The sequence below is a fragment of the Bemisia tabaci genome, chromosome 8, assembly GCF_918797505.1.
Source record: "Bemisia tabaci chromosome 8, PGI_BMITA_v3".
Lineage (NCBI taxonomy): Eukaryota > Metazoa > Arthropoda > Insecta > Hemiptera > Aleyrodidae > Bemisia > Bemisia tabaci.
The window spans coordinates 24,249,097-24,272,814 of NC_092800.1; the positions used below are offsets into that span (position 1 = coordinate 24,249,097).

Below are 23,718 nucleotides of genomic sequence, written 5' to 3' on the forward strand. Positions count from 1 at the left end.
GTGCTGCCAATAAAATTCAGTGAAATTTTCAGACAGATTCAACCAACAATTTCTCCGTAAACAAATAAAATTGCGGCAGATATTTTTTAAGTCGCATGGTGCTTATGTTTTTTTAGCCCAAGGGTGACGATATATATTCACAGTGTAGCAAAAAACAATTGTAATCATTAAAAAATGATTCAAACATCACATTTATGCAATGAAAATGAATTTAGCTTCGAAAATGGTGGATACTACACTAGTGACTACTACACTAGATACTACACAAAATTTCTTTATACATGTTCATTCGAAACACTTTCAACGTCAAAAAATCTGGATTAGGAGAGAGTGTTTGATACAACGTGGAAAGCTCCTTTCAAAGGGAATGTCGTACCCAATTCTTGCAGAAACCAGTAGACTTGAATTAATGTAGTTCGGATGAAATCTGTGTGGAAAGTTCAGTATCTATTTGGGAAGGTAAATTTTGTGATGCTATAATTTAATCGAGTCGTTAAATTTTTGTATGACGTAATTTGTCAACCATTATAAGTCAGCTTCCACACAAATGACAGTACATCCAAATAGTGATAGTTACATACAAGACCTCTCTCCGTTATAATCTTATAATAAATTGATTCATAACGATGTCCCAAGATCAATCTTAATCAAATTGATTGCACAAAAGATTCGAGTCAAAGAACCTTGCATAATACAGCCCAGTAGTTGGTGCGTAACGTAGAACGTAGATGGCGGAGAAGGGTAGAAATGTCGATTGAGCGCACGTTAGTTCTTTCATTGAATTATTGGTTTACATTAGGTGATGGTTAGCGTGGATTGGTATTAACTCAATTTACTTATTCACTGTAAATATTGCTTCAAGTTATTATCGAATGCTAACGCGGGGAAATGAGGAGACTGTTGAATAAAGTTGAATGAAGAAAAGAGGCATGTGTTTGACCAGCAAACACACCGAATAAAAGAAAAGAAGAGAAAATTGGTCGTTATAAGGCCGAAACCTTGTATTGAACTATGCGTGGAGCGCTTTACTAACTCATTAACTCTGACTTTTATGGCGAGGGATGTGCTGAATACTCTCTGATAAAAAAGGGCGAAGAAAAAAAGTAAATCGGAGACGGAAACATCGCAAATTCCACACACTAGATTTTTTTAAAAAAAAAAAAAAAGTTCAAGATTTTAAATGAACGTCTGAGTGCATTCATTACACTGTAAATTACTGTCCACTGTCTTATATGATTGTAATTCTAGGTATTGGTTTTATTCGAGGTTTCTGAAGCAAGGAATCAATTTTCTCTTTTCAATAAATAATTATTTCACTCAATCAATAATTTTACCAGCCCCTATTTATACGACATCCATGTAATATTCCCCAGGATCCTCGGTAAAATTATTTTCCATTTCCTACTTTTCTCCCTTTAAAAAATAGCAGCCTCTTTATTTGTTTCATTTCTTCACCATCGATTAAAATTTATCACCCTAACCATTACCAATTTATATTAGTTTATCAATTATTACTAGCTGCATTTGACGGCTCGCTCAGTGATATTCCCAAGGACTTTAAAAAAATAATTTTTATTTCAATATTTACCTCGATCATTATACCGTATTTTAAAATGTATCACCCTATCCATCACTAATTTATATTGGTTTATTAATTATTGGTAGCTGCATTTGACGGCTCGCTCAGTGATATTCCCAAGGACCTTAAAAAAATAATTTTTATTTCAATATTTACTTCTGTCATCATACCGTATTTTAAAATGTATCATCCTATCCATTATCAATTGGACGATGGACGTATTTATGCTTAAAGGAACTATGTGCATACGCTTTGCATGTAACATAGCTCCTTTTAGCATAAATATGTCCAATTTATCTTAGCTTATTAATTATTATTAGCGGCATTTGACGGCTCGCTCAGTGAAATTCCTAAGGACCTTAAAAAATAAAATTTATCCCAATATTTACTTCTATCATTATACCGTATTTTAAAATTTATCAACCTATCCATAACAAATTTATTTCTTCTTTTTCTTCTTCTTCTTCTCTTCTTCCTCTTCTTCTTCTATTTATTTTTTCTTATTTTTCTTTGAATTTATTTTAATTTATTAATTATTACTAGCTGCATTTTACGGCTCGCCCGCCAATCATAAAAAACACCTTGGTTGTATTCTTAAGGACCTTAAAAAATAATTTTTATTCCAATATTTACTTCTATCATTATACCGTTTGTTAAAATTTATCAACCTATCCATAACAACTTTATTTCTTCTTCTTCTTCTTCTTCTCTTCTTCGATTTATTTCTTCTTATTTTTCTTTTAAATTATTCTATTTTTTAATTTATTTTAGTTTATCAATTATTACTAGCTGCATTTTACGGCTCGCCGGCCAATCATAAAAAACACCCTTGGTCTAGCCTCCAGCGGCGAGGACGGCGCCAACGTGGATGACCGGACCACGCGGCCATAAAGCGGGTAATTAGTTAATTAATTAAAGGGGGTCGTGAGCTGGGCGAGGGGGGCGCTTACCCTTTTGGGGACGTAGGATCCGACGCTGCCTCGGCGCCGCTCGACGTAGGACTCGGACTGCTGCGGCGAGGGCGGGCTCGGACTTGGCGCAACGGACATCATAGCAACACAACGACACGCACCGGGAACGCGATAAATTCTACTGACGCCGCGGCTCGCCACGTCCGACCACGACGTCGTTGTCACGCAACCCGCGACTCCGCGCAGGTTCAACCGAAGTTGCCGGATTTGCAGGGATCGCCCCGGCCGACAGTGTTAATTAGCGAGTTTCTCGCACGATATGGCAATGTTCTTACAGCTTAACGTGGTGAGCGCCTTCGAGTTGGAGGAAGGCAACACATCGTGCGCAGCAAGCAGAGACAAGAGACCCTCTAATGGCCTCTTGGCGACAGATGGAAGATTTTACTTTCGGGGATTCTACAGTTCCTTATGGACAATGATAAGGAAGCAAGCAACAGTCATCACCCTAATTTTGGCTGTTGACCTACCTACATGGTGGATGATGCAGGGGGACGTCATGAGTCAAACAAGTTTCCCAATCCGGCTCGTTTGCGAAACGAAACTGCCGGCACGTGCGGAAGGTGAACTTAACCGAGTTCATAAGCGAAATGTTTTCACGATTAAAAGGCCTCGCTCGACGTTCAAATTGATGGCCAAAGTGTGAAACCACGTATTTCCATTACTGTGTTTCAAAATTTCCGATCCTATTCACTATTCTCAAAGAGGAAGAAACCAACTTTACATCTTGAAATTTTTACAGAATGGACCACTAGACAGGGTACGAATTTAAGCATTCTAATACATGTTTCTTGACCAAAATTTTACGTAGAATACGATTCGCGCAACAAAAGTTACTGAAATCAACTATTAACGAAGATATTAACGTTTTTATTTCACATTGGTTACGAGGAATTTGAACTGCCCGCTCATAAGAAACTCAAAGCTCTACGTGAGTCAAATCGTGCTCTACAACGGTTTCAGCAAGCTTCTCAATCGAGCAATGTTTCTTTCCCACCATGTGCTGCTCAAACTATAAACAACTTGCTATAGCTGAGCCAAAGCGTCGAGATCAAGGCTGCCAGATTTTTATATCGCAGAGACTGTCATGATAACGTTTAGCACGCGATGTGAGTCACGTAGAGCATTGAGTTTTCATGAGCTAGTGGTTTGAATTCACGCATCAAGAATCATTAAACATCTTCGTAAGGAGTTGATTTCGGTCATTTTCGTTGTGCGCATCGTGTTCCACGTGAAATTTTGGTGATGAAACGTGTATCAGAATGCTGAAATTCGTGCCTTGTCTACTGGTCCATTATGGAATTCTTGTTTCTAATGTAAAAAGTTTTGTAAAACTCCCCAGAAATATTTATAATGAGTCAAAACTCCGTCATAAAATGCAGCGGCTTATAACTCAGGAAAATATAACGACGTCGGAAAACGTCAATTCTTATCGCAGTCAATCATCGAATGACGTCCGTCAATCGATTTCTAAAAAGTGACGACCGCACCCTACCATTCAGGCGCGCTGATGTCTCGGCTATACCGCCTTGCTAAGGTAAAATGCCGTATGAACCTTCAGGCGTTGCCACATTTCCTCTGATAAAACAAAAATTATCTCCTAAATGTATGAATATTTTGCTTCTAATTCTTCAGATAATTTTGTTCGCAATTGAACCCAGAGCTCCTGAAAATTTAAAAAAAAAGATTCATAACTTTCCTCCGAAATAAACCTTGTATCGACGGAAATTTGGCAACTCTCGGATGTTCATACGGTGTTCTTCCTTAGCACGGCAGTAATACCCCGAGGTGTGCCCGGAGGGTTATTTTTTATTATTTTTTCCCCCAACAGTAGCGTCAGGAAAACAACTCGGCACTCAGCAAAACAAACAAAACGAGGTAAAAGTATTTGAGGTCATGGGCGAACATTAACTCTTTCAAACAATGTTTGATTTTCCATACGAGTATTTATTTAAATGTATAAATGTATCCGCAGCAAAACCATTAAATTTTGTATTTTTTCTATGTTTCAGAGTTTCTGCTCTTACCTAATTACAACCGGTCATCTGATACTATTCTCAGAACTCTCTGACTCGATAAGCGTTTTTTTTTTATTTTTATTTTTTTTATTTTTTTTTTATTTATTTTTTTTTGAACAGTTGGACAATCTTAGCAACATTGGAATACTCTTGGGTCCTTCTTGCGAATTTCAATCCCCATCATATACCCACTGCAGTGTCCGAATGGTTGCGCAGATGATTTCCCCTTTCTATGATGCGAGCGTATGTCTACATTCATAAACTTCATTAACTTGAGATAGGTGAAAAAGTTTCCTTCATTTTTGCTTGAGACCACATCACATACATACTCCAGAGTTTGAATAGTCACGCCGTGTAACTTACGCGCTTAATTTCCACATTCAACGCTGAGAGTGAGAGCAGAGGCGGATCCAGCAATTTAGCAACACTGGATTTCCTCCATTTAAATTTATGATAAATAATCGATTTTTGGCGGAGCACCTGGCCCCTTCAAGAATCGATACATTTCCATAGGTTTAAATGGAGGAAATTCGGTGTTGTCAAATTATTGCTGTATCCGCCAATGTTGCGAGAGCATAATGCCTACATTCATATCCATCGTCGGTAATTTAAGACGGGTGAAAAGCTCAGAATTTCCTTCATTTTCGAGTGATACCACTTAACATACTTGTTTCTGAGCTCGAGTAGTTGGGCTTTTGGTCTCCGCATTAAACGATGCGAGCATAATGCCTACACTCATAAACGTCAGCAATTTGAGACAGGTGATAAACTAGGATGTTCCTTCACTCTGGCGTGATATCACATCAGGCCTTGTCCACACGAGCGCAGTTCGCGGAAATTATTCCTCGAACTTGCTCAGTTCCCGGAACTTATTCCTTGAAACGAGGCATGCTGTCCACACGGGTTCGTCCAAACTGGAACCGGAACTTCAATAAAACTGTACAATTATTGCAAAATAATAGATTATTATGACCGCCAAAGTAACAAAAATAAATGTCAAGATCATATGTAAAGGACGTGAAAAACAAAAACAAGCAAATTCACATCAAAAGAAACATATTTAGAAGCTCGGAGCACGGGGGAAATTCCAGGTTTTGGAGGAATAAGTTTCAGCTCAGCAAAAAACTTGTTCCGGGAACAAGTTCCTCGAACTGAGTTCCGCGAACCGCGTTCGTGTGGACAAGGCCTAAACCTACTACAGTATCCGAATGTTTGCGCGCTTCATGAACGCGGTAATTTGAGATAAGTAAAAAGCTAATATTCTCCTTCATTTTTGCGTAATACCACATCACATACCTACACCGGAGATCAAGCAGTCGCGCCCATGATGTCCGCATTCAAATGAATCGGTGAAGTCGTTCGTAAGGCCATTTAGAAACTGTGACGAACTGTAACAATTTTTGTTGCGTGGTGCCACGAAACATATTTTGTCACACTCATTTTTCATGATTCATATAGCCAAACAGCACAAGTGATCTATGGCTAAATATGTGACAATTTTTGCTGCGTGACGCCACGAGCTGTGGCTAAAAGGAATGTAATCGACTGAAATTCCGTGTATGTGGCGTATGAAAAAATGATAAAAAAATACAAATTCATCCATGGGGGGGGGGGGGGGTTAAAATTTTTTATTTGTATGTGTGTTTTTTTTCCTTTCTGAAGTTTTTGATTCTAGATTATCATCGTTTTAGCTAATGCTACATTTTTGCACATTTGCTGAAAATAACAAGCGCGACAAATAAATTTGATTACCTGAAAGGAATGCTTAAACTATCGCTTTCAAAGAAAATCAATTAATCCACGTGCGGGACCCGCGGGGCCTTAAAAAAGTGTACATTTAACCTCGAAAATGAATCTTACCACTTCAGAAGGCATACAGTTGCACTAAGATTGAAAATCGTTTCTTCTTTGAGATTGTCGGACGACTAATCGAAGCCCGTCAATTTAAATTTTGCCGCCGAATTTCAAGTTTACCGCCAGATCTCATGCGCGTTTCGAAATGCGCGATGAATTTTACGCGCGAAAACTGTTGTAAACAAAGCAGCAAGTAGCAACATGGTTTGAGGTTAGGTCCATTTCAAGGTGTTGATAAACATGTTGGTCCAGAGTTATTTTATTCTATAAGTTTTTCAATTATTTACATTTTTCGTATCTTTCACAAAATGCGTGTGCATAATTTGAAGTTTCTTTAAGTCCATGTCAAGTGCCTTTTTCCTTGCTTAGGATCTCATTTTCCTGGTCACAAGGAGTTATCAATAAGTATGTCGGATTCATCCAGAGCGAAGAAACAGATCATAAGTGCCTTTCAACTAGAAGGTTTCTCATTGAAAGGGTAATGGTTTTCATTTCATTAATCGCAAGTTTTTCATTCATCTGCTTGTGTTGGTGGTTTTGTATCTGTTACTAATGAGTCTGACCATTCAAATGAAGTGACTCCACTCAAGATTTACGAATGAATGCTTTCATCAGCATAAGTTTAGAGATAGTTGATTTAGTGGCCGCATCGTTTCAAACGATGTATTTGATAGCTCTACTTTAAACTAATGCCTAAATTTTTGAAAGACGGTCGGTGGAGAATACAAGCTGTAGACGAATTTGCAGTTTTGAGTCTGAAGTGCTCTGGAACTTCACTCTCGAGACTGCAATGATTTATCAGCAAGTTTTAGATTTGAGAATGTTATTAAAGAGTTAAGAACATCAAAAAGTAGCCCAATCAATAGGATTGATTGATTTGATTTTTATTGATTACGAAATCTGCTTTGATCGCTATATCTGAACGGACCCCTGTTGCATTAGCGACCGATAATGTTTTCAGAATATTTTTCTAGTCCCAGATATCATGATTAGTTGAATTCATTGAATGTGACTTTTTTTTTTAGGGAGGCCTGTGATTATCTAGCAAACCAACTCTCGGCTGTGGGTTATGAAGATAGGAATGAATGGATAGAAAAGCTTATCGAGTGTCTGCAAAAACAGAACATAGAATCTTTAATTCTGAATAAAGAGCAAGTTGAAACAGCATTTGTGGTAAGTCTCCGTCTTACTAATTGTCCCTCAGAATCATGTAAGTATTCAAAATACAGCCGCATTCAAGTCTTCCATCACTATAATTTGCTGAATTGTCAGTAAACAGTTGTTTCATAAGAAAAGGTGCCTATTTGTCAGGTTGTAAGTAATGAATCTGAATTTGGAAAACAGAAAACGTTTACATGACCAATCAACTATCAAATGACTATGAATAGAAGCACAGGGATAAAACACCCCCAGGTTACCAACAAAAATGTTTACATTGTATCTTAGTCATCAGTGCTTGCTCTTAAAAAACAGAAATTCTCATTTAGAAAAAAGAAAAATTCATTTAGAGTGAATTTTCTTTTCTAATGCTATGCTGTTTGGAGCAATACTAGTTACAACCAATGAAAATGGCGACTGCAGACGCATTTTGGATCAAATCAGACCCATCATCAGAACAGCGTAGCCTCCCAATTTGCTGCTTCCAAGCCCAGGAATGTCAAGCGACTCTAAGCTTCAAGTATTAGGTTGCGGCGGCAAGGGACCTTGCTGCTATAAAGTGAGTGTTCAACCTAGCCAAAACTGCAGCTGGCTTCAAAAGCAGACAGTGAAAAGGGAAAGAGCAGAAATAGTTTAAAGGGGTGGATAGAAAAATTACTGCGTCTCTGTAAGTTACTATGTTATTTAATTGTTGAAGGAACTCAGTGTGGTTTCGAAGGGAAATTCAATTGAAAATGAGTTATTTCCTAATTTGTTACTGCCTGTTTTTCCTGAGCAAGTATTGATGGCTATGGAATATTGTCAACATCTTTGTCTCTAATATGAGAGGTGCTGTATACCCAGCTCCTGGTTATCCTGACATCAGTTGGTTCAGTCAGAGTTCTTTTTGGTTGAAAGCTCACTAGACGGTGGTAAATTTGCTTGCTATTGTAGCTGCTTGCCCAAAACGCAAAGTCTTTTTAAGAAGGATCCTAAGCTTGGGAGCAGAAATATAGAAGACTGCATTTGACTTTACTGATTATGGATCCAAACAGATCTGAAAAGCGTTTATAGTTGCCTTCCTGATTAGTCGTAATCAGTGCTGCTCCAAACAAGTAACTCCAAATAGGAAAATATTCCCTAAACGAATTTTTCAATTTTTAATGAGACTTTCTGTTTTTCATTACCAAGCACCAGTTGCTCCTATGTAATATCAAAACCTTTGTCTCTCATAATATTAATAGCTTTTCCCCTTATTTTTAGTGTATTTTCCGAAGAAAATACACTATTGCATTCTCCCATGATGTCGGACCCAGACCCGAGACCTTGTGGAGAGCACCGATCACGGGTCGTAGATCACGAAAATATATGCCATTCAAATTCATGTGTATATATATATGTATTATATATATATATGTATGTATGTATGTAATTTAAAAATTTAAAATTGCCTAGTCCCCGACGTAAATAGCCTAGATGCTGATCGTCGTTAAATAAATTAACTAACTAACTGTATGTATTTCCGCCTTTTTAAGATTTTTCGATTTTTGAGTAGTTATATCTTTCTTACGTTGAAAGATATTTTTTATAACTTCTGTTGTTTTGATGGCCATTCCTTTACCTACCTATTTCTGTCAGGTCACCCTAAAATATTAAAGTTAACTCGTTTTTTCTTTTTTTCAGGAAAGCTTTAAAGTTGGTGAAGAGAGCAAAGAAATAGAGTTAAATGTGATTTCCGTTTTTGACATTCCTCACTTTTACTTTGATATTGATGAAAAAAAATTCTTCCAAAAACCAGCATCGAAGTTCAAACCCCTTCTATGTGGATCAGCAGCTTCGAAAGCCAATTTATTTCGCGAAAGGCAAGTTTTATTCAAATTTTTTCAATCCTATTTTATTTTTAGCTCTCCGAATGGAATCTCAGTGTGAAAGGTTTGATGAAGTTGCGAGAAATGGTATGCACTATTTCAATGAAATTTTAAAATAAGCAATCTTTAATTCATTGCATACAGTATGAGTGAGACACTTCACTTTTTTGAGGTGAACATAGGAGCTGTAATCAGATAACGATTCTCTCTATCCAAAGATGTCCGTAACAAACCTTGATTTCCTGAAGGTATCCTATCCATACCTCTGAGCTATGAGTTGTCCCATCTGTGTGCATTGTTGACAGATAGCACCATTAGTAACAAATATCAAAGCTAGTCTTTTAAAAAATTCCTTCAGCTCTTATCAGAGAGAAAGGAAGACCCTCCATTGGTATTTTGGCAATGGTGGAAGCTTTTAATTTTGGGACTCCAACATTCAGCTTTCAACATACCACCTTAGTTGAGCAATGTGTTGAGTATTTTGTTACACAATCAAGCAAAATTTTGGCAAACTTATTTAGCATGTTTCGACATTCTAAAGATCGTCATCAGATCCATCATCTATTGAGTAGGTACATCAACAATCAACACAACAATGATGACTGTTGCTACCTTATATTTGTCCAGAAGGATATGTTGAACCTCTGGAAGTATAAGTTTCCAATAGACCACTAGACAGGGTACGAATTTCAGCATTCTGATACATGTTTCTTAAACAAAATTTCACGTAAAACACGGCGCGCACAACGAAAATTACCGAAATTAACTCCTTACGAAGATATTTAATGATTCTTGATGCGTGAATTCAAACCACCCGCTCACGAAAACTCAACGCTCTACGTTATTCACATCGCGCGCTAAACGTTATCATGACAGTCTCTGCTATATTAAAATCTGGCAACCTCAATTTTGACGCTTTGGCTCAGCTATAGCAAATTGCTCATAGTGTGAACAACAAATGGTGGGAAATGAACATTGCTCGATAGAGAAGATTGCTGAAACCGTTGTAGTGCACGGTTTGACTCACGTAGAGCTTTGAGTTTCTTGTGAGCGGGCAGTTCAAATTCCTCGTAACCAATGTGAAGTAAAAACGTTAATATCTTTGTTAGGAGTTCGTTTCAGTAATATTCGTTGCGTTAATCGTGTTCTACGTGAAATTCTGGTTAAGAAACATGTATCAGATTGCTTAAATTCGCACCTTGTCTAGTGGTCCATTGTTGCCAAGAGGTTAGTCTGGTTGCTCTACAGCCTACAGGCGCTATGCATGGATTTTCAAAGGCTATCATGGTTGAAAGAGTAATACATTTTTTGCGATTTCAAGATAAATTTGATTTAAGTCAAAATTGACCTTGATAATTTGGAAGGCAAATATTAAGGCAAAGAGAATAGTTCTCTTGTTCAGGTCATCTGTAAAGTGTATGTTGAAAGACTTTTTGCTGAAAATTACCAATTTGTTCATTTAAAGTTATAAAAAAAGTAATTTAGTATCTTTTCCCTCAATACCTTTCATTAATCTCCCTAGTTTTCAGTCAATCAATTCAGGGGGACTCTGATGAGAGGGAAAAATTTTAAACTAATCATTGAACAATCTGACAAATGATAAGTGTTCACTAATGAGAGAGTTTTCAAATTAACCAAGATTTGTGAAAAGTTTTATTAATGATGGGGATCATTACCATATACATATATTACCATTTCTCTTACTTGCCTTTTTTATCCTTTGCAGGTATTTTATTTTAAAGCAACTCGTAGAGCGCAATGAACTTTTTGCTCCATCTTTACCTGGGACCAATGAAGGTACGAGGACTAAACTAAAAACAGTAGATTATTTCCTAAGCACTACCAAGAAGATTGATGATTGTGTGATTCTGGGACTTTTGACCCAGCTCAAAGAAAGGCGCTTCTACCTCGAGGATCCAACAGGCCATTTGGAAGTGGACCTCTCACAAGTCATATCCTTTAATCCAAAACTTGGGTTCTTATCCTTCTATGTTAGAATCCAAAGTACAAATCAGTTTGGTTACTTAGAGCACTCACTTATTTGTGAGCATCAAGAGTGGAAAATGAAAAAATAAACTGCAACATGTGATTACATGACTTTGCATAGAATTTTATTTTTCAAAATAGTCTACTTTTCAATCGCAATTGTCGGATCTAAAGATGTATTGTTAAAGTCAACAACTGCCCTATGAGCGTCGAGCTCAATGATAGCACTTAGAAATTTTTGTGAATTTACCTGTTTTCCTAGATGACTGCTCAGCAAACTGTCCAACAGCTCAGTAAGGTTCTGGCTACTGCCAAGTTTGCTGAATTGTTGTTCTGTTATTTTCTACATCAATACTCACCATTTTTTTGCACTTCTTTGCCAGACTGATTTGCACATTGAACTGTGTCAATTTCACAATCATGTGGGTGTTATTAAAATTTAATCTTCTTACAATTACAGTAAAAGTACCAAAACGTAACCTCCAAATCATCTCAATCCAACAGAAATTTATCAGTGGCACCTCGATTATCTTCCGTCTGTTGAGCTGACGTTGTTGTTGAGATGATATCATCCCTGCTGAGAGCCAGTCATTTTTGTTGGGCAGCAGAGGTAATCAACAACGCATCTGAGGAAAGCACTTGACTGATTTCTGTAAATGCAGTAAAATAGAAACTTCTAAAGAGATGTTTTTTTTTTTTTTTTTGTATATTTATTATTTTTCACTTTCTATTGAATCATAGGCTACTCTCAATGTAGCTCTGTGAGCCTTTCCATTTTACCAGGCGCAAAGTTCTCGACGAGTTAGGGAACATTAATTGCAATCATGCATTAGTTGTTTGAATCTTTTTTTTGTTCTCCTTAACTCTTTCGCACACCTATCATCGAGGTTTCATCACTGAAGGTAGTTATGTTCTAGTGGAAGGATGTTATGAAGATTTGAAGTTTCATGCAACTGGTGTTGCTTTGCCTCCTCCGGAACCATCCTTTGAGAGTCGGTATGTTTTTATCTTTTCAATATGCCTATCTCTAGGGTTTTCTTTGATCTTTTTGATTAAGTATTTCTAATTTAGGTAAGCGGATTCAGCTGTTGGAAGCATAAAGGATTGCACTTGTATTATTTAAAAATTTCTCTAAAAATTAAGTTGTTTTCAAACTTGTAGTCGCTAAAAGTTTAATTTTATCTTAATTTTCAATTTGAAGTTTTTGGAAAATACTCAGAAACTTTTAGACTGCAGAAATATGGAATGATTTTTCTATGGAAAAAAAGAGAATAGAATGTCAGGGAAAATTCTGAAATGATGAGATGAAAGTCAAGTTAGTCACTCCAATCATGCCTCCCATTCCTTTTATTTCACCTTTTGTCATCTATGACTGCAAGATTTTTGTAAATTATCCCAGCTATTCTAAATATTAACTAAAAATTTTACCATCGTTTCTTTCAAATTTTTGAAGATCTAACTCTGTAGAAATTTAAATCAGCAACTCAAGCAGAGAGAATTGCTTGGTAGACCTAATTTTGGCTCATTCCATCTTTTTACTGAAAAACACCAGATCTTCGTATATTTGGTGGTGAGGTTTTCTCTTTAATGTTTTAGAAGGATCCAATGCCTCTTTTCAGGGTTTGTTTAAGGTTTCTCTGTTGATTTTTAGAAACATCTTATGCTTATTTTCAGAGTTTTATTCAACAATGTTAACACATTTGGTGGACCCCTAGAAAAAGACATTCACAACTGTGCCAGGTTGCTTAAAATAGAAAAAGAAAACGAGCATTCAATGATAATTTTTCTCTCCGATGTATGGCTGGACAAACCAGAGGTGAGATATTTATCTAAAGCTTTTACACTTTTTTTGCAGTGAGTAGTATGTGCTAACCGATTGAAGAATTGTGAATAAAAAAATTATGCACTTTGGGAGCAGGCAGAGCCCATTTTAGATAACTTTTGATGCATGCTGGGGGTAAGGAATTCCCTATTCTGCTCATGCAGCAAAAAAGGGAGATTTATCGGAGAAGAGCTTCGGGAAATAACAGATATTCTGAATTTTTAGGAAAGAAAAAAAAGCTTTTAAGTGAATTTTTAAATAGCCGCAAAAGTCCCCCCAAAAATGTGAAATTCAAAACATTTTACATCAACTTCAGTGTTTGAAATGAAGAATATAACATCGGAAAAATTTCGCGGGCATGTTTACCAATACGCTATGATTGAACAATTATTGAGGCTAAAAAATAACCTACCGTTAGTGCCTACAGATACCTTGCATTCTAATTTTTGACTGTTGCGGAGGAAAACTTGTGCTAATAATGCTGTTAAAGAATTCTTGTTTATAACTTGCACTGCAATTCTTAGCCGAGTAAATTAGAAAATAATGTGGGTTTTCTATGCTCTTTCTTTGGACCCTCACAGTGACTCATTGACATTTTTCCGATGCATCAAAAGAGTTTCCTCAAATTCAATTTGCGACCTTGTTTGAAGCATAATTTTTCTAAAAGCCAAACCTATGTCTTTTAAATTTTTGTTCTCAGGTACTTGAAAAACTACAAATGGTTCTAGGAGGTTACAATGATTTCCCCCCGGTAGCAATCGTTTTAATTGGTAATTTTGTCTCAAAGGCAACAAAATATCTTTGTGCCAAAACGCTGAGAGCAAAATTCAAGGAGCTAGGAGAACTAATTGTCAAATTTCCAAATTTAACGGCCAAAACGAAGTTCATCATTGTCCCTGGACCCGGTGATTCTCCGCATGCAAATATTCTACCTAGGTATTCAGATTTTTCCTCTTTATTGCAATTTTCTCTTACATATACAGGTATTATTCAGATCAAGAGTAAAGAATTTATCTTACCACTGAGCTGGGGACCATCCAAGCTTATTTTTAGGAGATTTTATTTTTTTCCATTCATTTTCCTTACTCTCTTGGAGGATATGGCAAATCAAACAGTCACCAGCTTAGGCCCAGGATTTGCAGGAGATATGAATGCACTCTCAACAGTGCTGATGTGTATTTGATGTTTTTGTTTAAGATCAAAAATACAGTAATATCTTCAGGTTGTTTAATGTACAAATGCTTTTCCACGCTTGCATTTTACGCGTAAGGTCCTCAAGTTGCCAAAGTTTAGAGTATGGAAGTTGTTGAACGATTAAAAAATCCGACAGTTGGTGGGACCCGGACCTCTGTTCATACTATAATAACAGTGACCCTAAAGAAATTTATTCTATACCATGCAGGTTAGAATTAATTGAATATTTGTCGAAAAATGTACAGTTGGTTAGAACAAAAAAGACAGTTGGATCATATTCTCCTGTTGAAGTGAGCCTTAGATTTCACCAAGATCTAGGCTGATCATGAATAAAAAACCTCTTTTTATCCACTTGTACTTTAATGATCTGTGGTGATACATAGACCTGTTACACCTTGTCAATGTGGCAAATTGTCCGGTGACAAATTGCTTGGCAATGAATTATCGACGAGGGAAATTATTCGTTCTGAAATGTCCGGCAAGGAATCAGCCGCAATGAATTCTCTTGTTCGTGGTTGAATAAGCTCAGGAATGATGGGGAAAAAATTAGGTATTCTAAATGACCTTTATACATTCTTCTCGATGTACTCATTAATAATTTATATTTTGCCCAATGTTTTGATGGATTTTGTTATTTACAGGCCACCATTACCAAATTATGTCACAGAAGAATTAACAAAATTAGTGAAGAATTGTGTTTCCACCAGCAATCCTGCACGGATACAGTATTGTGCCCAAGAAATTGTGATTACTAGAGAAAATCTTTTCAGTAAAATAGCCCGAGCCAGTATGAACATCCCTCCCAAAGATGTACACAACCATGTAAGTATTCTTGGAAGTCCATAAAATAATTTATTATGCTCTTTATCTCGTGTTAATTCTGATTGACTGGCGCCTTTTGTTAATATCCAGTTTGATGATAGGATTTTGAGAAATGTATGTTTGAAAAGTTTGGAGTTTTCTGTTCTTACTTATTTTTTTATCTTTCAGTTTGTGCTGACCATATTATCTCAAGCTCATCTCTCGCCTGTTCCGCTATATAATTCTCCGATTTACTGGGATTGGGATGCAGCTCTCAGAATATATCCTTTACCTGACGTTTTGGTTTTGGCTGATTCAATAGACTCTTTTTCGTTGAAACAAAGCGGTGTTACTGTCTTCAACCCTGTGAGTAAATAATTATAGACTGTGTATGATGTTTTTATATTATTGCATTAATGTATTTATATTATTACACTTTTTCAAGCCTTCACCCTCTATGGTACAGCGTTACGAATTTGCAACAACATATTTTCGGGGTTTTTAAAAACTGAATCTTTTCCCTGTGCCATGATTTTTCAAAATTTCATTAGTTTTTTCTATTTTTAAAAAAATTGATTCCCTTAACTTTAAAATTTTAAAAAAAAAAATTGATATTCAATTTTTTTATGCAAGCTACAAAATATTAACTGTCCCTATTAAGAATCTGAGATTTAAAAATTATATCATGCCAAAGAGGGTTAAATACCTGTGGTAGAAAATTTAGGGAGAAACGCATTTTTTAGCTTAAAACAGGAAAACAGCTGTATTGACTGAAACAATGAAGCTGAAAGATGTAGTTATGAGAGGACGTTTTTCATTGGCCTGAAGTTTATGATGTCATATGAGGCAACGACCCATGGTTTCAACCACCATGAATCCAAAGTAACACGGTTGCTTTTCGACTCTCGTAAGGAACAGACGATTTTACTCATAAAAAACGGAAAAAATGATCACCTTAACCTACAAACAGCGATGACAGAGCAAGCGCGGTTACCGATGCGCTCATCATGATTTTTGAGACATTATCTACAAAGAACAACTCTTATTTTTGCTCTACCTAGCAAAAGTTTGCAACAGGCCCATAGAACAAATTTCAAACATAACATCTCATTGCTTTTTTTCACTGCTTAATACGAACTTAAATGAAGTTTGTCTGTTTCAGGGTTCATTTTCAGCTAGTAATTATGAATTCAAAGCCTACATTCCAGCATCAAGGACTGTAGAGGAATGTGGAGTAGGAGATGATCAGTAGAGAAAATTACTGGAGCCAATATAAACTCAAAAGTAAGACACCGTACTTTTCCTCATTCAGTAACTATTTCAGATATTTGTATTTAGACATTTCTTTTTCAAATCTAATTTAGAATATCCGTCAAAAATGAGTCCAGAATCTGAGTTCATTTTCACGCCAGGAGACGGGGTAGTTTTACATTTTAGTCGGAGGGTTTGGCGTCCTGGTTTTTTTGCATAAAAACTTCAATGAGCTTTCTCTGACAACTAGAATTATTGAACAAGTAGCTTAAATTGTCATATGTTTGGACAGACATATTGTGTAAAACTTTGGTTATTAGTCATCATTCAGTGAAATAGAGGATTTAAAGCCAAAAAAAATTTTTATGCCATGGGTCCATTGCGCTGGTCACAGATGCTTTATGCTTGATTCTTGTAGGTTAGCTGTAAATAATTAGATCTGTCTGAGAAGCAACTTTCTACGTTCAATATTAGTCGAGATTTCGCCCCTTCAAAAATTGGGTTTTTGACATCATCCACCGCGATAATTACACCCTTTGTTTCTTCCATCTTGCTTTCATCCGAGTTTCCCATTAATTAACCAGTGATAATGTGTGAATCACTAACTGATGAAAGCAAGGTGGTAGAAACCAAGGGTGTAAATCGAATTTTTCAAAGCGCAATATCTCGGTTAGTATTGAACATAGAAAGTTGCTGTTTGAACAGATCTTACTTTTTTTAGCTGATCTAGAAGAATCAAGAATCAAAGCACGATTCTGTGACCTGTACAACTGACCCATTGGGATGACACCAGTAATTTGTGTTGGTTAAATATTGTCTCCGGTCTGAGTTTTAAGTTTACAGACAGGGATATGTCTGAACACTGTAATAAAAGGGAAATATAGAGAAAGAATAAAACATCTAAGCCTAAAATGCTGTTTTTATTCCTTCAAGAAGGGTAACAAAACATCAACAGTCTTTTTGTTTACAACTATTTTGTAATGGTATATAATCAAATAACAAAACTTTAAAATTATTGACTCTTGGTGAGGGTCACCACAAAACGGACCTGATTCTCACTGGTAAACGTATCACGTCAAGATCACAACTGTATTTAAATCAATTCATGAACAAAAAGTAGCTGACATCCAGCTGGTTTAGATTTGAGTGCAGGAAATTTTTGCCCAGCACATCGTGCTAGATTCATGGAGTGAACTCACTTGATTGAATCTAAAGAAGGCTACATCTAAAGAGTTCATAAATGTTTTCAATCATTTGATTCCATGACTTACTTGCAAAAGGTTCAATGCTTAACTTGGATAACTCTGATTTAAATCAATTCAATATGGAAGAGTATTACTAGCTTATGAAGCTTCTCAAAATCATCCTAATGTATGTACATTCCAGCGCATCATCCAAAATTAGAGTTTCTTTATCTTCATAAATCCAACTTTTGAAGTTTACTTTTGGTCATCTGTGCCAGCAATCATAAAGACTAATTAATATACCTGAAAATATCTGAATTGAAGAATAATATTTTTTGATTTGATCAGATTGCAATTATTTGATCATAGTTAATCACAATCAGTCCAAATCAACGAATTTGAGCTATAAATAGTTTCAAATTTACTTAATTTTGATCTTAATCCAAAGAAACACAAAAAAAATTCAGATATAGGTTTCCTTTCTTCATTTATTTCTTTCTTCAGTTTGACAAAAACCTAGAAAAGAGTTACTCAATAATTTTGATGGATTATTTTAGGGTCACCAAGAAATCCAGTCAAGATAAAATAAGTCAGCTTTAAAGCAAAAATAATTCAATTTTTATTGTTAAAACCGCTAAGCTGAGTTTAAATGAATTAAGAAATGAATTGAGGGTTTGGAAAATGGTCCTTTGTTGGAGTAGATTTCAACCTTCGGAAAATGATCGCGAACATTCAAATTATCTAGAGTCATCTTATCAGTTTCTGGCTGCACCAGCCAAAGAATCAGTTGTATCTTAATTCCAAGTAAAATTTTTGTAACTTGCAAGAAATTATTTTTGCAAATTAAAAGCGTTATAGGTACGGATAATTTCAAACACTACAGATAAGCGAAAATTTGGAGTTTGATGTTAATATATCCAAAAATTATACTGATGATAACTGTTATCTCATCATTTGAAAGTCATTAATTTATTTGCAAACACTGGACTGTAAGAGATAATCTCGCATGGACAAAGCATCTCTCCCGAAGTATGAAATTCTATGAAGCAAACAAAAAAAAGGAAAAACTGCAAAAAACTAAAATGAAAGGAAGTTCATGTACAATATTAAAACTTATTCAGATTGTAAGCTCTACTTTTGAAAAGTCTTATTTTCTAAAGAATGAAGTGAGTCGATCAAACTTGAGGGGAGAAAAAAGTCGTAATTTCGAGACCTGCTCAATTATGAGCAGTTGCTACTTCATTTTCTTAGATTTGCCAATGAGAGAATCAGGAGATACTTTTTGGACTTAAAGGACCCTTCAGTGTATGTTCTTTTTGTTACATCTTGTAAACAGCTACCTATGACTAAGGTTTCCTTTTTGAAGCTGCAGCTCTGAGTCTTAATTCCAACACCCAATTCTGCAGCTCTTCCGCAGAAAATTGAGAAGCCAAATATCGCTAGTGTAACGGTAAGAACACGTATCACGCATACAAACTTCCTGACATATTTTATTTTTTAAACAGAAAAATACATAACGTCTTTTTGAAAACTTTGCTGATTTTTTCTCTTTGTGTGAAGATAAATAGGTACATGAAAATTTCAAGCAATAGCGTTGGTTTAATTTCCTTTAATAAGATAATTTGGGAAGGAAGATTTTAAATCACTGCAAGTGAGATACGCGTTCCTACAGTTTCAACGTCGACATGTAGCTTAAAATATCTTATAGCAATTGAATAATTACTTGTCAACAATAGGCAATATTTAAACATGCATGAAAGAGCCTAGCAGGTAACTAGCTCCAAAAATAAAAAAAGTCACTACATCATTTGGAAGATGGTAAAGTATGCCAGAGGATACTTTAATCAGTTGACAGACAAAGTCTGAGCTAAAAGAAAAGTCACATGTGTTCTCGTCAAAGTTTTATGTAGAAAATGATTCGTGCAATGGGAAGCTCAGCTATCAACTTCTGAATGAGATATGAACTATCACATTTTTTCAACACAGATCGAGTGGAAGTTATATCATACGAATGACGTTATATGTATTTTTACCATTTAACCGATGTTTATCGTAAACTCTCATCTGGTGTTTATGAGTTGTATTTCAGACCAAAAACATGTTATGCAATGTTTTAATTCATACCTTGTCTAGAAGCTCACTCCCTCTGTTTGCCAAGAAAGCAACTCCCCACTGAAGTGCGCTGCTTGGTTATGTTTAGTTGCAAAAATTACCCACAAGGACTCAGCTTTTATGTTTGATCAGTCTTTTTTAAATAAGTAATGTACCTAGCATTTATCTGTGTTCCTTTAAAACCTCTGCAGTAATTGATGGCACATTAAACATGTAAAATACTGAAGAACTCTTCGTTGCCTTTTTTTGTATACTGAAAGTCATTCCTTCTCTAGAAAATACTCTGCAGGAAGAAAATTGAACATTTTAATAGCATCATGTTATTTCTCAAACAGATGCTACACTTTCTACAGAGTATGCTGCGGCGCATATTGGTGAGTGTGCGGGGCATTCAGGCCTCCAGCAAGCTAATGTCCGTTGCACAGAAAAAGGATTGCAATGCAGTTTGAAGGGTATCCTATTTCATCAATATTTGTCCATTATTACATCTTCCTATAATCTCAGAAAATTGGCCAATTTATATTCAAGTGTCAGAAACAAACTATATCAGCAAGCCTCTTGACCTTTTCCTCTTGACTAGTAAAATAGATGAACCAGGCCTCTAGGTACGACAATTTTCTCAAGAGATACTTTTTTCTAGATAAAAAGACGAATTTAAATTTCTCAGGCTTCTACACTTCCTGAAAACTCTTGTTTTAAACTTGATCTCTTTTTTATCAAAAACTTTTCTGTTTACGAATGTGGAGGAAGCGTCTACTGATAGATTAATTATCTCTGGCTCCCGATCTCACAAAAATGAAGCAGTTATTTTTGACAGAATCAAATCTGCACTAAGTCATGGAATACAGCCAAATGGCACAAAGAGTCTTTCAAATAAATCAACATTCGTAACATCTCATGGAAATACATGTGCGGTCTACAAGTTTAAAGCCTTTACGCTTAAGTAGAGAGAAATAACAAAATGTCGAATATCGATTGAGAATCTTATGTTCAGATATTGCTCTTAGCGGTGCCTATATAAAAAAGTGTGCCCATTATATCATATTATTTAAAAAAATGAAAGTAGATTGGAAACAGTATTAAATCTATAGTCCTAGTTTAATTGACAGCTAATACCTCCCTAAAATAAATTATTAATCAAGAATTTACTTAAAAAATCTATAAGATATGAATTCTAACAATTAATATAATTGTTGTTTTACATTTTACATAATTCTTGATTTGCAAGAGATTTGCCGAAGAATGAAGCTACTACATTTTTTTTTCAGAGGGCTTTGACCATGTTTATACCTTGACTTTTCCTCTCCAAGAATGAAAAGCACTGAATAAAAAAAATCAATTTTGTATTCGTCTTTTTGTACAAAAAAGACACAACAGTGGAATACATATTTTTTCAAAACCGAACGGTCTTTGCTGAGTGCATTTTGCATGGACCTATCAAAAGATAGAGAAAAGAAATTATCTTTAAATTCTTAGTGCTTTCATACCAACCTCAAAATAAAATTGAAAGAAAAAGAAGAAGAAAAACAGACTTTAAGCTTGGCAACTAAGTTTATCTTAAAAATAAAACCAAGAAGCATTCTAAAAGGCAATTGATCACCACAGATAAATAATACTTTTTGATTCCTAAGACATGATAGATTTATGTCTTTTCTGAAATGTTTCATTGACGAAAATGGAGTTTAGTTTATATTTATTTTTTTTCTCTTTCTTTTTCGATCTAAAGTAGATCATAATGAAATAATAATTCCTTTTCATAGTAGTGATTAAGTTTTTGATTTTATGTATAAAAATTTTGCAAGGATTTGAATTAGACTCTAGCTTGGTTCTCCAGTTGTTGATCATCACTGAAAACCTGAAGGAAAAATGCTCCTTGAGATTAAAAGAATGTTTTACAAAAGTTGAGCGGTGTGGATTGCACCCGGTATTTTATCAATATTTTGGCAATACCTTCTTCTCTATTTGGCTTTCTCACTACAGTTCCACTAGAATAATTAGTCTGTAGTTTCTCATTGAACTAATCTGCTGATAGGTACCCAATATGTATTAAAAATCCATTGATGTAAATGCTACATGGCTGTTAGCATACAGTCTACATTTCACCTGACCACGCATCTGTGTCTCAAAATCTAAAAGCAGATGTTATTGATTTGATTTAATTTTCTCTTTTTATAAAAGAAGAAAAAAAAAATGAAGCAGGTCTTTCAAGGGTTTACTGAAAAGTATTTCAAAAACATAGCTTCGCCGAGTGAGGGTATCTCACAAGAAGTAATATATTGATTTTAACAATGACTTAAAGGAAATTGAACCTAAAAAGTTATTAAACTTTGATTTTCCACTTGTTTTGCGTTTTCAAGAAATCTTCACTCCCAATTTTTCCATGAGCAGTCAGATAACAAAAAAAGAAAAGTAAAGAAATTAAAAGAACAAGATGAAAATGTCTATTATCTGCTGCGTAGATCCATGGAAAAATTGGGAGAATAATTTAATTTTCAGAGTTTTTAATTTGGCAGATGAACCACTGCAGTAAGTTTTTATCTGTGAATCTACATTTTTATGGAGAAGGTACTAATGAGACTTTACAGTCTGTTGAAGGGCATTCTCATCTTACCTATAGTGCAACAGAATTTGGTACGGGAAAATGTATAACTGCAGTTAAACAGAAATAAAGTTAAAGTATAGAAAAGAAAAAGAACCTTTAAAAAAATAAATCTCTTCTTAACTCAGTTAGTTAAAATTTTTTCAACTTTCTCTCGCTATTGAAGCCAAATTGAATGCAGAAGTGAGGTTTACTCAAGGACAGATTTCCGGAGCCAGACTTCCTTGAAGCAGAAAAGTGTTCATTAATGTAGAGAATTATTTTTAATGTAACATTTGATGCACGTTTATGCCTTATATTCACGATATCACAATGTATGGCCAAGAGAATAAATCAAGATTACTTAAGTGTGAAAGAATGAAAACAATAAAATAATGCAAGTTCAGCCACGGAGACATTTGAGCTCTTTTTTCTCCATTAAGCTAGCATTGACAATTAATCAACAATTTTAAAATGCTTACATCCTCATAAACCAACAACAATCTTTGTTACCAAACGACCAAATTAACAGCTTTAAATTCCATAACAAGGCTTAAAAATTAATCAATCAAAACTTAACAATAGTTTTCTTTTTAAATTTGTTAACTTCTATCTGCATGGAAAAATAGTTGAGTAATTTTTACACAAGAATTTACTTGTCAAATGTTAACATTTAATATTGCTAATAGAAGGCTAGGATTGGTAAAAAAAGGAAAAGAAAAAAGTAACTAACAAGCAAAGTTGTTCATAAGAGGGAAACGAAGTCTCACCCTAGTTGGGTGAAAAATTCTTGTATTTGAGCAGAGTATTCCTCACATTGATAATTATTTTATCACTGATTCTATGAATTAATGCAAGCCGTACGTTCACTTAATCTGTTACTTAGTTAACAAGACATTATTTACTGTTTAAATCCCAGACATGCTTTATAATATTAAAGAACTCTCACATTTATCCAAACGAAATTAAGGTCCCGGTAAAATTTTGAGAGTTGTTACTCCTATTTTGAGTGAAATGCATGGATCTAACATTAAGTCAGATAAGTCATAGTTATTCTGTAGATATGGGTAGAGAGTTCTGAATCAATTCTGGAGCTCAAAATTTTACTGACTAAGTTACATTTTTTAAATGACCTGACTCTGAGGTGTTATATTTCAACACAGTTTTGTCGTATCTCAATTTACAACGCTTCATCCTCATTTAGTGTTCAATCCAAGTCTCAAGCAGGATCTTTTGCATTAGTTTTAAGTAAATACATACTTCATTTTGATACATGTTTTGATCTACAGTGATCTTTGCTCTTTAAGTTAACAATCACAAAAAATCGATTTGAAGGTAGCGTGATAAATAGAGACATATTTAGCTT

General features: G+C 35.2%; 2 protein-coding genes across 2 annotated transcripts in view; one reads left to right on the plus strand and one right to left on the minus strand.

The window, feature by feature from the left end:
• LOC109032554 (uncharacterized protein ZK1073.1) overlaps positions 1-2,686 on the minus strand; it is an 89,706-nt gene extending 87,020 nt beyond the window's left edge. The window contains exon 1 of the mRNA XM_019044741.2: positions 2,530-2,686. Within this exon, the coding sequence (XP_018900286.2) occupies positions 2,530-2,631 (102 nt within the window). The 5' untranslated portion in view covers positions 2,632-2,686. The remainder of the gene's footprint in view (positions 1-2,529) is intronic.
• Positions 2,687-6,611: 3,925 nt separating this feature from the next.
• PolE2 (DNA polymerase epsilon subunit 2) lies at positions 6,612-17,377 on the plus strand. The gene is made up of 10 exons (XM_072303704.1): positions 6,612-6,897; positions 7,445-7,592; positions 9,240-9,418; positions 11,151-11,375; positions 12,284-12,406; positions 13,085-13,226; positions 13,933-14,168; positions 15,068-15,248; positions 15,417-15,593; positions 16,390-17,377. The coding sequence occupies exons 1-10, from the start codon at positions 6,827-6,829 to the stop codon at positions 16,477-16,479; spliced, it is 1,572 nt and encodes a 523-aa protein (XP_072159805.1). The 5' UTR covers positions 6,612-6,826; the 3' UTR covers positions 16,480-17,377.
• Positions 17,378-23,718: the final 6,341 nt, after the last annotated feature.